General features: G+C 44.0%; 1 protein-coding gene across 4 annotated transcripts in view; it reads right to left on the bottom strand.

The window, feature by feature from the left end:
* nlgn3a (neuroligin 3a) overlaps window positions 1-14046 on the bottom strand; it is a 310046-nt gene that overhangs the window by 161338 nt on the left and 134662 nt on the right. For 2 of the 4 annotated variants that reach the window (XM_005157199.5, XM_021481038.2), the window contains one exon: window positions 6271-6330. In XM_005157199.5, coding sequence (XP_005157256.1) covers window positions 6271-6330 — 60 coding nt within the window. 4 annotated transcript variants of the gene reach the window in all.

Raw genomic sequence — 14046 nt, 5'->3', positions numbered from 1 at the left:
AAACCAGAGCACCCGGAGGAAACCCACGCGAAGGCAGGGAGAACATGCAAACTCCACACAGAAACGGCAACTGAGCCGAGGTTCAAACCAGCGATCTTCTTGCTGTGAGGCGACAGCACTACTTACTGCGCCACTGCCTCACCCCCACTAAACATACCTGCATAATGCAAATTTATTTGAAAATGATTAGATCATTTCCCTAGACTGATGCTAAGGAAAGGGGATATTTACAAATGTCTGTTTTCTCAAAATGCAGAATCTTTTGTACACATCTTGCTTAATAGCTAAAAAAATCACTAGTATTAATGTTGCTGTGATTTATATATATATATATATATATATATATATATATATATATATATATATATATATATATATATATATATATATATATAGTTATAGTTCGAAGTTAGGTCCCTCCTTCAAAATAAAGGCCTTCTCTCATCAACTTAAATATTTGGCATGAACATTTACTTAAATCGTTTCACAACTGTTCAGGTCTATTGAACGGAACTGGTGATGCCACTAATAATAAATACAAAAATAAATATTCTGCTTACCTACAAAGTGCTACACAACATTTTTAGTCATAGCAGTTTTTGCACATTATTATTTGTTTATTATCTTTGAATTCTGATAAACAAACAAGATTTTATCATTTATTTACATAAAGATGTATTTACCAGAATTTCCCTTACACTTCAACCAACTTACACAGCATTGTTGTGCTGGAAAAAAGTTACTTTTAAAAGTAATATATTACAATGCTAATATATTGCTTCAATTAACCTCACTGGGCTCTATTTTAACAATCAAGGCACAATAGTCTAAAGCGCAGGACGCAAAAGCATTTAGGGCTTGTCCGAATCCACTTTTGCTATTTTAAGGATGGAAAAATAGGTTCTGTGCTGAGGCGCATGGTCTAACAAAATTAAGCTTATTCCCTTAATGAGTTATGGGTGTGTTTTGAGAATAAACCAATCAGAGTCTCATCTCCTATTCCCTTTAAGAGTCAGTTGCTTGGCGTTATGGCACATTTGCTATTTACATGTCGGACTTTGTAAGTGGAAAAATGAAACGCTTCACTAACAGAGAAAACTGTTAAAACAGAGCATCTGCAGCACAAGGATAAAGAATGAGCCTCCTCCAATCAGCCTTTACTTTCTCTTTCTCTCTTTCTAATTTCTGTTTTAATTTACAGCAAACTAATAAATGAACAATACTAACAAAGTGTGGTCAACATAGTGTGTGTTATATCCAAACACATGCTATGCCCCATATGGTCCAAAACCTGACAAGTGGACAACTTTAAGCTTGTTTTTTTTAATAAAACAAATATAAATATGAATATAATAAATAATACTGTTAATAATAATAACATTATACAAAAGCAAGTTGTCGTTAATAATCTAAAAAAAAGCCCCTGAGCTGAAGAAGGCATAGAGGCAGGGGGTTTTATATTTATCTGGGGAGTAATTATTTTTGTAATATTTTAATCCTTTAATTCTTATTTCATGTGTAAAGATATTTACGTATTGCTGTACATCTTGCACGTTTTAAGCAATGTTTAAGCAAGGCGCACAACTAATGTGCTCTGGGCTTGACTTTAGACCTGCTTTCAGCTGGTCTATTGCCTATTCTATTTTAGTTCCTCATAATGTTCCTTCACACACCTCTTTTCTAGACCGAAAAAACCATGAGTACACAAAGTGAGGCAAATGGATTTGCTATTTAAACAACATGGTGGAAAACAGAAAAATTAAGTTTGCGTTGATCTGAAAATAGCAACATATTAGGGCAAACACGTCTTGTGCCTTATTGCGCCGGGTGTATGATAGGGCCCACTATCTTAATCTAAAAAACAAACAAAAAAAATAACCTCTTTCGTTAAAAAATAACGAATTACTTACTAATTAGTTACTTTTTTAATGTTGCGCAAGATTATAATATAGTAAAAATAACTTTCCTCAACACTGGTTGTTTTAAGTTGAGAGCTGAAAAATCTAAGGTTTTCCACACAAGAAATGGTGATAGCCATCATAAAACAAAGTAATGAAAAGGAGATTATAATTGAGCAGGCATCATTTTCAAGCAAATGTGATTTTTGGATTCATTACAAAGTCATTTGCACATGTGTAAGGCAAAATTCAAAGCATTCGCCAAATAATTATTATTCATCAAGTAATTCCACAAATATATTTTTTTATTTTTGCTCGATCCATTTTTAAAAAAGATGTTAATATTGACTGGAATTATATTCACTCTATTTAATAATAATAATAGTAATAATAATAATAATAATTATTATTTATTTATATATATATATATATATATATATATATATATATATATATATATATATATATATATATATATATATATATATATATATATATATATATATATATATAGTTGAAGTATGTTGCCGAAATGAAGCAAATAAGACTTTCTCCAAAAGAACAAAGGTCGCTGGTTTGAGCATTTCAGTGTGGAGTTTGCATGTTCTCCCCATGTTTGTGTGTGTGGATTTCCTCCAGGTGCTCCGGTTTTCCCCACAAGTCCAAAGACATGTGGTATAGGTGAATTGGGTATGCTAAAATTGACCAAAGTGCATGTGTGTGAACTAGTGTGTATGGATGTTTCCCAGTGATGAGTTGCAGCTGGAAGGGCATACGCTGCATAAAACATATGCTAGATAAGTAGGCAGTTCATTCCGTGGTGGCAAACCCAGATTAATGAAGGGACTAGGCTAAAAAGAAAACCAATGAATGAATACTGTGAAAATGTTCTTACTCTGTTAAACATAATTTGGGATATATTTACAAAAGAAGAAAAATTCAAAGGGAGTTTAATAATTCTGACTTCAACTGTATATATATATATATATATATATATATATATATATATATATATATATATATATATATATATATATATATATATATATATATATATAAATTGCTCTTTGTATTTTATTCTATTTATTATACTTTATGCAAATGAATTGCCAAAAAAATCTGCCCAATTTTTCTAAAATAACAAATTATTTACAATTATGATTCAAGTCATCTGGTGATATCTCAGAACAATAAAACATCTTACTGAAATGTTTAACATAATGAAACCCTATATGTATCTGTTTCAGTCTGTATGTAAGGTGAAAACCATCCTAAAACAGGTGGAGTTGGCCTGAACTTTTTTTTTCCCAATTACAGCACATGGACACATTAGCCTAGCAATGGCTATGTGCATCTATTTGTCAGCAGTGGGAACACAATGACAGCAGACAACGTATGTCTTTCTGTGGGCAGGAAGCACAATTTATCATTACTGCCATGCTCTACATTATGAATTTGTTCCCTGTGCTTAAATATACACCCACATAATATATCAGTGTACCTTAGTGCAAACTGGATTGGAGTTGTTATAGCTTTAGTAGCACCTGAGGTTGCAACTAATTGCCAGTGATTCTCTATAGACTGATAAGCACAGCAATCTGTTTGTGCCAAGCCTGATACTGTAGCTGAAATAGGGGCAACCAGCTGAAAAATGATGCCAGCAGCTTGCTAGTTACATTATATCATTTTAGCCCAGTCTATTTCAGTGGTAAAGACAGACGTCAGGGCTGAATTCGAGGTCACAGTACACAAGGTTAGAAGTAATAATAAAAATAAATACTAAATCAAAGCACATTAAATTGCTTAGAAATTGTTTAGATTGTCTTTAGTTTCAGGTGGGATTTAAAAGTACACTTGCTGGTAATCCCTCAACACTTTTTACCTACAGCAAGCCACATCTATTCGTTATGGTATCAAGATGCTGTTTTATGACACAGATGTATAGATACTATTAAAGTGACTTGCTTGCTCACATTTATACTAAAAAGCATACTGTATGAACTGGTATTCAGCCAAAGTGGTTAGAAAGAGAAAGACCTGAATATATTCACACAGTTGCCTTAATTTGTGCCTAAGGCTCCTGGCTGACCCGGTGAAGGGTTAAGTGTGTGGTGATGTCGTCTAAAACAGTTTGCCAAGGAAGCATGCCCTAGATTCACAATGATACTACTGTATGTAGCTAGAGAAAAGTAGAGGTTGTAAGGTGCACAATGTGTCATGCATACTATTGCTATCTTTCACAGATATGTGGTGACAGTTCAATTCGAGATTTTGTGCTTGAGTATTTTTGCTTTGACTCGCATGCCTTGTTAGACAAACGGGGCATACTGACATAGTTGCCTTAAATGGAATTTAATTCTGGTGCTGTTCAAGTGTCAAAACTAATCTGTAGCATTCATCCCTTTGATAACTTCCGACGAGATAACTGAAATGCTTTAAATGAGGGCTCAACTACTTACTAACCACAACATCCTAATCTAGGTCAACTCATCCATCCATCATTTTTGGCTGCTTTGGAATCTTGTTTTATTTTAATGTTCCATCCTACTTTTCAAGCTGTGTTCCTTATTGTTACTGTTGATGCCATACCCCTGGGCCATTCAGAGTTAGGGAAAAATAGGCGGGCCATTGATGCAGGGTAATTGGCACCTCATGCAAAAACATGCCTTTGGCTAGAACACGGACACCTCAGTGAACTACATCTCAATCCAGAGCAGAATCCACATCCCACTGAGACAGCTATGGCCATAAACCCAACCTCCATACCAAGCGGAAAAGCCTTTGGAAGGACATGCTGCTTGACTACTAGAGCCTAGTGGATTTTTCACAGAGAGCCGCCACATTTGCGCAAGTCAGAAATTGGATTGTCTGAACCAGCCAATTGCAAAGGTAATGCAACCGCTTTGGACTGGAAGTCCAAATCCGCCCAAGGGAAGCTTCCCTACATGTAGAGGGCTAGAACATGCACATAACAAGGCATCTGCCTTACTTGTTATTGAAGAAAGCATATTGATTAACACTGCAGTTAATACCTCTGACTGAGTTGCTTTAAACATGAGTTGCTTTAATTTCCATTTCAGCCTTAGACACTGCTTTAACATACATCAGTTGAATGGCAAATGTAAAGCCATTGCCCCTGCTTTGTTGAAGCACCCAAACATGATAAAGTGGGCAGTCTGACAAAAACTGAGAGCAGTATTTGGTTAAAACAAACAAAGACACAACAGGAGCACACAACTAGACCATGACTGCCTGAACATGTCCCTCACCTACAAAATCTATTGTCAGTTTAGGAGCATAAAGGAACAACAATAAAAGGATTTAAAATTCTAAGGTTCTGAGGTTTAAGCTGTTTGCAATAACGGAGGAAGAATACTTTTGCCTATTCTAATCTTGCCAGATATCCACCCAGAGCCCAGAATATCCCAAGATAAATTCTGAAATTAAACAATGCTCTTGCTGATTGGCAACTTCTCTTGTGCGCATGTTTGTTTCTCCTCATTGCTAATCCTCTTACCACAACTTGTCAGCCTCTCTCCCCTCATCTTAATCCATTTGCCTGTTTAAAATAAACGTATAAATAAATAAATCAAATATTGTGACATCCCATGTGTGCTTGCCTTATATGTACAGATACCTCCATGTTGCTAAATGCTATTTCTGCATGCTAGGAAATTGTACATTATATGCACTATTCAAATGTTGAGACTATAATAAAAAACACTACATGGAAAGATATCTGCCCTGTATTAGGGCCTTGAATCTATGTCTATACAGTACTATTACAAAACTGTACTAAATGACAGTCTAAATGGAATTAGGTGTCAAGCATCAGTGATAAAGTTGTCATTTTATTACGTACAGGTCAGACGTGTTTTAATATATTTACTGTGTGAAATTAGCCTAACATCTTCATGAGACACAATCTTTTTTTTTCAGACCCATACAATTTTTGGCTATTGACAAACAACATTTTGGTTCTATGTTTGGTTATGAAGCAAAATCCACTGTACTATTTACTATTTACAAAAATATGCATCTGTAGCCTATTATACACCATATACAACAGAAAATAAACACACACACACACACACACACACACACAAAGCCTCAGTGCATATACACCCACACTCTCAAAGAAAATCTCCCTGACACGCTAAGCACTGAAGTATATTAGAAACAGGTATCCTCCACAATCACAAAAAGAACATAGTTGGCTCTTTAGACCATGAGAGGAGATAAAATGGTGCAAAGGGAGGGCTGCATTCAGAGTACAAAAAAAAAAAAACTGTATAAAAACAGAAGGCAAAATAGATAAAATAACATAAAAATTCAAAGACATGCAATTGCCTTTCGTCACCAAAGAGAATACCTTCATCTTCATCACCGTCGTTATCGGATAAATCCTCGCCCTGTTTTTTGGAATGGGTTCCTGTTAGTAAAGCAGGAAAAATACAGAAAAGCACAGAAGAATTCAAAATAGTACAATCATTAAGTCAAATACAAATAAATAAATACAAATACAGTTTATAATAACATACATAAAAAGACAATAATTCAAATCACTTAAATATCTTACATTTTTGTTTATATACACAAAATCAAGTTCACATAATGAGCTTTTTATTAGAACAAAACTTAATAAGAAGTAAAATTTTTAATTGGCATTTGGTTAAACTGACATATTGTCAGCAAAGTATGAACATTATAATCAGTTATTTTCCACCCTCTTATTAAGTTTGTTCTTAATATTACAAATTATGCAATCATATACGTTAAAAACAAAACAGAAATTGTACAATACAATAAGTGCTGCAGTTTTTGTTGATATAGCTAAACACACTAAAATAAATACAATGCATTAATATGACAAGCTACACATCTTAATGATAGAGAAAACTTCATTAGCAGTCTTTCTGATTTTAAATGTCTGAAAACATATTTGACTCTGCTTTTCAGAAAATGCCACAATTTTAAAGTACATGCTACAGTTTTAAAACCACAACACAGATGTGTCTAATTACCACATTCCTAATGTCATAAACAGTGTCTGTGCAGTTGTAGTTGGAAAATCTGAACATTTTTTGATCCGCATGTTTTATTGTACCCGGAAAGTTACATATTTGTTGTTATAGTGATATTCTGTTATATGAAATACATAGAAAGACTTGTTTTACATGTGTATTGCAGTCTACTAGGTGTGTAGCATTACACTGTTTGCTTAAGTTGAATTAATGAACTGTCTGAGAGAGGTGGCAGCTGTGATACCTGAGGCGAGTAAGCTCTGTCACTTCAAATGTTCTTTATAGGGCATCTGGAATTAAAGGTATAATGTTGCAGTTCCCATAAACTGTATTATTTTTTTTATTTAGAGTATTAACAATCCATTTTGTTTTGCACCAATGCAGGACAGACATAAAAAGAATGTTAGAGAAAATCCAATTTTGTAATTCCTCAAATCAAAATTCCTGGATTTATTAAGCATTAATAATATCCATGAATGATTACAGTAGTTTATGAGTGAGTTATGTATTTGCTATCATTTCTTATGCACAGGCAATGAATATTTTACATTTGTGTCCGCATTAAATTGATTACTGTGATTCAGCACCAGGGGTAGGACTAACACGAAATTTAATGGTGTTGGATTTTAATGATTGCATGCACTTGTAATGAATATTGTTAGAAATCTCATTTGAATGTGTTTAAAAAAAAAACCTTTGGATTTTATTAAAAACTATCATACTGATCTCTGGGTTGAGTAGACAGACATGTTTCACAGCTATATTCTGCATTATAGCACTTTATATTATACTAATATTAGCCTTAGAGAATGACTGCCCATCTGGCTGTCTCCATGTGCTTCTGTTTTTTTCCATGAGCTAATAAAGCTTCTTTGACCTATGCGTCAGTGAAAAGAGCTCTCTGAATGTAAAGTGCATCCCATTATGAGGAGCAGAAGAAGAGGGTCAAAGTGACGATAGATTGAGCCCAGATTTACATATCAGAAAGGTCACAATGTGGCAAGGGATCTATTGGTGAAATGTTGACTTACAACAGTACAAAATGGTATTCACTTTACTGTTGGTTTGAAATTCTTCTGAGTTGTGCTTGACTTTTCTGTTCCACATAATCTAATTTTCCTATGAGTTTGTCATGATATTTTAGAATGTGTTAAATTCACGAACAGTATCTCAAACCTATTCAGTGTAAAAACTACAGTTCCCCTTCGGGGGGAACTCCAGCACTATAAGTGGATTTGATTGTTAAAATCCACGCATTGGGAGGTTCGGTTCAGAAGCTACTCGTCTGAAAGAGTATTGAACGGGCCAATTAAGAATGAATTGGCAGCGCAAGCCTGCGCAGGTGAGCGGCATAAGCAATCAACTGAGTTTATAAGCTCACCTGGCGCCAGCAGACGCTATCCTTTTCGCTTCAGAGACTTTCTGATCGAGTCGATGAGGGTTCCTCCTGCTGTGACCAGCGATTCTGAGCGAACGAGAGCATTCTCCCGGTCCAGAGTGTGTACACGCAGTGGCAGACGGTCGAGCTGGGTTTCTCCCTTGCCTGGCGTTCTTTGGGTCCGGTCCTCCAGAGCGGTGCGTATAAAGTTGCAAACTTCACAGAAAGAGCAACACAGTCGTGCAGCACGTCCTTATCAGGACGGCGCTCTGACTGTGCGTTTCTGGATGCGGTGGTTTCCTGTCCTCGGATGATGGGCGCGGGCACTGCGTTACATGTCTGGGGGTCCAGCATGTTAATGCGCTGCTCGCGGGCAGTTCATGTCGTCATTGCGATGCCATGACTGTTGCGCAAGATCGCGGTTAGCCTTTGCAAAAGGGCGAACCACCCCAGTTGTCCCCTGCTCTGCAGCGGGCACTCGGGCAGATCTGAGGGTTTCAGCGAGAGATAATCCGTCGCCCACGGGCCCGCGGACCTCCCGCTCCTCTAAGCGCTCCATCCAAGCTTCGGGCGGGGGAAGCGATTCGTCTAACAGATGGTAGCCCTTACGCCCGATGACACCGGAGACATGATGTCCACCGCGGCATCGGAGGGTGGGCTTTCATTGTCCGATGATGATCCAGACCCGCTCGCCCCCTTCGGGCTGGTGAGCGCTGTCACTACGGATCCTGAAACGGACATGTTAGCCGTGCTTTCCCGGGCTGCTTCGGCCGTGGGTTGGAGATGGTTTTTCCCCCAGCTCCGCGGCCGGACCGACTAGAGGGGCGTTCCCTTCTTCCCGGAGGTGCACAGTAGGCTCACGCGGTCTTGTAAAGCACTTTTTTCTGCTCGTGCTGCGTGTTCCTCCACCCTAACCACTCTTGACGGTGAAACAGCCAGGGGGTATGTGGCGATTCCTCAGGTTGAGTGCGCGATGGCGGTAAATCCGCGCGGCGCCTCTTCTTGGCGGGGTCTGCCTCGTCTCCCATCCAAAGCCTGTAAGTTATCTACCTCCCTCGGGGCTAGAGCTTACATAGCTGCGGGCCAGGCTGCTTCCGCCTTGCATGCGATAGCCACCTACCAGCGCTACCAAGCGCAGGTGCTGGCCGAGCTGCACGAGGGTGGGTCCAACCCAGGCTTACGAGCTTTGCACCGCCGCCGACTTAGCTCTTCGGACTACTGAGTCCGCTGCGTGTGCGTTGGGGAGGACGATGTCCACATTAGTGGTCCAGGAGCGCCACCCCTGGCTGATATGCGCAAAGTCGACAAAGTCCGCTTTCTTGACTTCCCCATATCCCCAGCCAGGTTCGGCGACACTGTCTGTGAATTCACCCAGGAATTCAAGGCAGTGAGAGAGTAGTTGGTGGGTGATGTCTTATCGGCGGTCCGTAGCCCGCTCCGCCCGCCGTGCCATTCATACCTGCTCCTCGCCGAAGGCGCCCGCCTACGAGAGCTGCTCCGCCCCCGCACACGCCTCCGGCGAAGCGAGCGCGTCGGGCACCTCGGAAGCAGGCAGCCCCCCTGCCCAGAACGCCGCTAAGTCCGGCAACGGACCGCGAAGCGCCCCTGGGACAGGCCATCTGGAGAAGAGGGAACTTGCTCTTTCCCCGCTGGAGGGCGGGGCTTCATTTCCAACGGCACTTTTTACTGCCATGAAAACATTATGAAAGGGCACTTTTTACTTCCCCAGATGTGACAGCCCGAAATCTGCCAGTCTGGGACGCTATGCTTTCTAGCTTGCAGATTCGGTGCGTTTCGCCAGTGGCTCACGAGCGCTGGGAGGACGGTCTCCTTTCTCCCACCCCTCGAGCCTCCCCTCCGGAGCTCGGGTTTGGAGTGAGAGCAAATATCTCACCTCCAGCTTTTTCGTGGGACCCGCGAGCTTCCCGGATCAGCACACCCACTCCGCGCTGCCCCACTGCTGGTACGTCAGCGATAGTAGCGATGAGTCCATTAGCGAGAGCTCTGCCTGCCTGGTTAGCGCGGGCCAGCTCTTCGCGGTGGCTCATACGCACAATCAGACTCGGCTATGCGATTCAGTTCGCGAAACGGCCCCCCAAGTCACGGGTGTGTATTCACCAGGGTCAGCCCCCTGTCCGCCCCTGTCTTGCGAGAGGAGATTGCTGTCCTCCTGGCGAAGGATGCAATCGAGCCGCTCCCTCCAGCCGAGATGGAGAGCGGGTTTTACAGCCCACACTTCATCGTGCCCAAAAAGAGCAGTGGGTCACGGCCAATCCTAGATCTGCGCGTTTTGAACCGCTGCCTGCACAAGCTGCCGTTCAGAATGCTCACGCAGAAGCGCATCCTCCGGTGCGTTCGTCCTCTGGGTTGGTCTGCAGCATTAGACCTGATGGACGCGTATTTCCATGTCTCCACTCTTCCTCGCCACCGACAGTTTCTGCGGTTTGCGTTTGAAGGTCGAGCTTGGCAATACAAAGCCCTCCCCTTCGGGCTCTCTCTGCCCCGCGGGTCCTCACCAAGCCCGCGGAGGGTGCCTCAGCGCCCCTTCGGCTCGCGGGCATCTGCATACTCGATTTCTTTACGACTGGCTGATTTTTGCCCTCTCTCGGAGCAGTTGATTATGCACAGAGACAAAGTGCTCTGGCACTTCCACCTGTGGGGGTTTCAGGTCAACCGAGAAAAGAGCAAACTCGCCCCCGTGCAGAGGATCTCTTCTCTCGGGCTGGAGTTGGACTCGGTCACCATGGCAGCGCGCCTCTCCGGAGAGCGCGCTCAGCTGATGCTGTACTGTCTGAGAGAGCTCGACAGTAAAACAGTGGTCCCACTGAAACTATTTCAGAGGCTCCTGGGGCATATGGCATCCGCAGCCGCTTCATGCCGCTCGGATTATTCTATATGAGACCACTTCAGCACTGGCTGATCACGATCGAGTCCCCAGACGCGCATGGCACGCGCGCGCACACCGAGTCTCTGTTACTGCGCTGTGTCGCCGCGCCCTCAGCCCTTGGAGCGACCCCTCGTTCCTACAGGCCTGGGTGTCTCTAGAACAGGCGTCCAGTCTTGTTGTCGTTTCAGCAGACGCTTCCAACACGGGCTGGGGGGCTGTGCGTTGCGGGTATGCGGCTGCGGACCTGTGGAAAGGTACCCAGTTGCATTGGCATATCGCCTGGAGCTGTTGGCAGTGTTCCTCGCTCTCCACCGTTTTTTTCCGGTGCTGGAGCGGCAACATGTGCTGGTCAGGACGGACAGTACGGCGGCGGTGGCGTATATCAGCTGTATAGGGGGTATGCGCTCTCGCCGCATGTCTCAGCTCGCCCGCCGTCTGCTCCTCTGGAGTCATCCGCGGCTGAAATCGCTGCACGCCATTCATATTCAGGCAAGCTCAACCGTGCAGCCGATGCGCTCTCACGGCAGCCTTGCGTCCTGGAGAATGGAGACTCCACCCCGAGTCGGTTCAGCTGATATGGGCGCGATTCGGGGAAGCCCAGATCGATCTGTTGCTGTCGCTCATTGCCAGTTGTTCTTTCCCTGACCGAGTGCTCTCGGCACGGATGCACTGGCTTACAGCTGGCCTCGGGGCACGCGCAAATACGCGTTTCCCCCAGTGAGCCTGCTCGCGCAGTTACTGTGCAAGGTCAGGGAGGACGAGGAACAGGTTGCTGGTTGCGCCCCTCTGGCTCAACCGGACCTGGATGTCAGAGCTCTTCTTCGCGATAGCCCTCCCCTGGCAGTCCCTTCGAGAGAGCACCTACTCTCTCAGGGACAGGGCACCACCTGGCACCCTCGCCGATCTTTGAAGAGATTTTTAGACGCGAGGAAGACTTAGGTAACCTCCGATTGCGGTGGCTAATACCGTCACTCGGGCTAGAGCCCCCTCCCCGAGCGCGCCTATGCCCTGACGTGGAGTCTATTCACTGAATGGTGTGTCTCTCGCTGAGAAGACCCCCGTAATTTGCCAGATCAGCGTTGTGCTTTCTTTACGCCGAGAGAAGCTGGAGAGCAGGCTGTCGCCCTCCACACTCAAGGTTACGTGGCTGCCATCTCCGCTCTCATAACGCGGTGGCTGGCAGCACCGTGGGAACGCATAACCTCATCATCCGGTTCCTCAGGGGCGTTAAGCGAATTAATCCACCCTGCCCCCTCTCATGCCCTCTTAGGATCTCGCCCTCGCTACACAAGCCGCGTCAGATCCCTTCAATCCTCGACTCAGTATATTTCTGTCCCTGAAGACAGCTCTGCTGGTCGCGTTGATATCGATTAGAGGGTCGGGGACCCGGAGGCATTTTTCGGTCAGTGACTCGTGCCTGTAATTGGGCTGGCTTCTCTCACGTCCTGAGACCCCGCCCGCGATATGTGCCCAAGGTTCCTACCACTCCGTTTTAATACGAGGTAGTGAGCCTGCAAGCGCTGCCCTCGGAGGAGGCAGACCCAGCCCTTCTTTATTGTCCAGTTCGCGTTTTGCGTATTATCCGGACCGCACTCAGAGTTTAGATCATCTGAGCAGCTCTTCGTCTGTTATAGCGGTCGGCAGCAGGGAAGTGCCGTACCGAAATAAGTTCCCACTAGATTGTGGATGCCTTACTTTCACTATCAGAGCCGAGATGAGCCGCATCCCCCGAGAGCGCGTGCGCACTCCACTCGGAGCTTCGCATCCTCTCGAGCGCGCGCACGCGGCGCCCCTCTAACAGACATCTGTAGAGCTGCGGGCTGGGTGACACCCAACACATTTGCAAGGTTTTACAATCTGCGAGTGGAGCCGGTTTCCTCAAGGGTATTAGGTAACCCTTGCTGATTGAGGAAACAATTCGGTAGGGTGTTGAAACACGCTTGCTGCGCCATTTTCCCTAACACGGAGATACGTGCGCCTTTTTATCTGTCAGTAAAGTTCCCCGTCAGGTGAGCCCTGCAGATTCCTCCGTGGCCCCCAGCACTGACTCAGCGGAGGAGTCACTTGCTGGCCCACTACGTTGTAGGTCTGCCCGCTGGTCAGCCCGCATTTTGGGTAAAGGTGCCTGCTATGCGTGATCCCCACTAGGCGATCCCATATGCTTATTCCGCCACGGTTAAGTCCCCCCCCTGGGCGGACCCGTGTCTTCCCTCCCCGCTAACCACTCTTTTGCTATGCGTACTCCCCCTTTTTAGGGCTAGTCCATATGTAAATTCTGCCATCTATCCCCCCTTGGGTAACGGATGGCCTCCGCAGCGTCCTCCCTATCGGGATTGCACGCTTCCCAACGTACTGTCGTATTTTCCTAGAATTATCTAGATGCTCACGACTTCCCAAAAATATATCTAAATCCGTAAAACTTCTGTTGAAGTAGGATAAATTAGGGCCAGGGACACGTTGGAGGACCGCGCCCCCCATGATGTGGGTGCGTCACGCTTGCTTGACTATCTCCTCATCGGGGGTGTTGGTAAGGTGCAGTCATTATGGCGCTTTCAATGGGCTCCCAATGCGTGGATTTTAACAATCAAATCCACTTATAGTGCTGGAGTTCCCCCCAAAGGGGAACGTTCGAGGTTACTAAAGTAACCCTTCGTTCCCCGAGGAGGGGAACGGAAGCACTATACTCCGTCACCATAATGACTGTCCCTTAGCTGTTGAAAGTCTCTTCAGCTTAAAAAGGATAGCGTCTGCTGGCGCCAGGTGAGCTTATATACTCAGTTGATTGCTTATGCCGCTCACCTGCGCAGGCTTGCGCTGCCAATTCATTCTTAATTGGCCCGTTCAATACTCTTTCAGACG

The sequence above is a fragment of the Danio rerio genome, chromosome 14, assembly GCF_049306965.1.
Source record: "Danio rerio strain Tuebingen ecotype United States chromosome 14, GRCz12tu, whole genome shotgun sequence".
Taxonomy (NCBI): Eukaryota; Metazoa; Chordata; class Actinopteri; order Cypriniformes; family Danionidae; genus Danio; species Danio rerio.
Note: the sequence above shows the minus strand (reverse complement) of the source record. Positions and strands in the feature narration are given on the sequence as shown.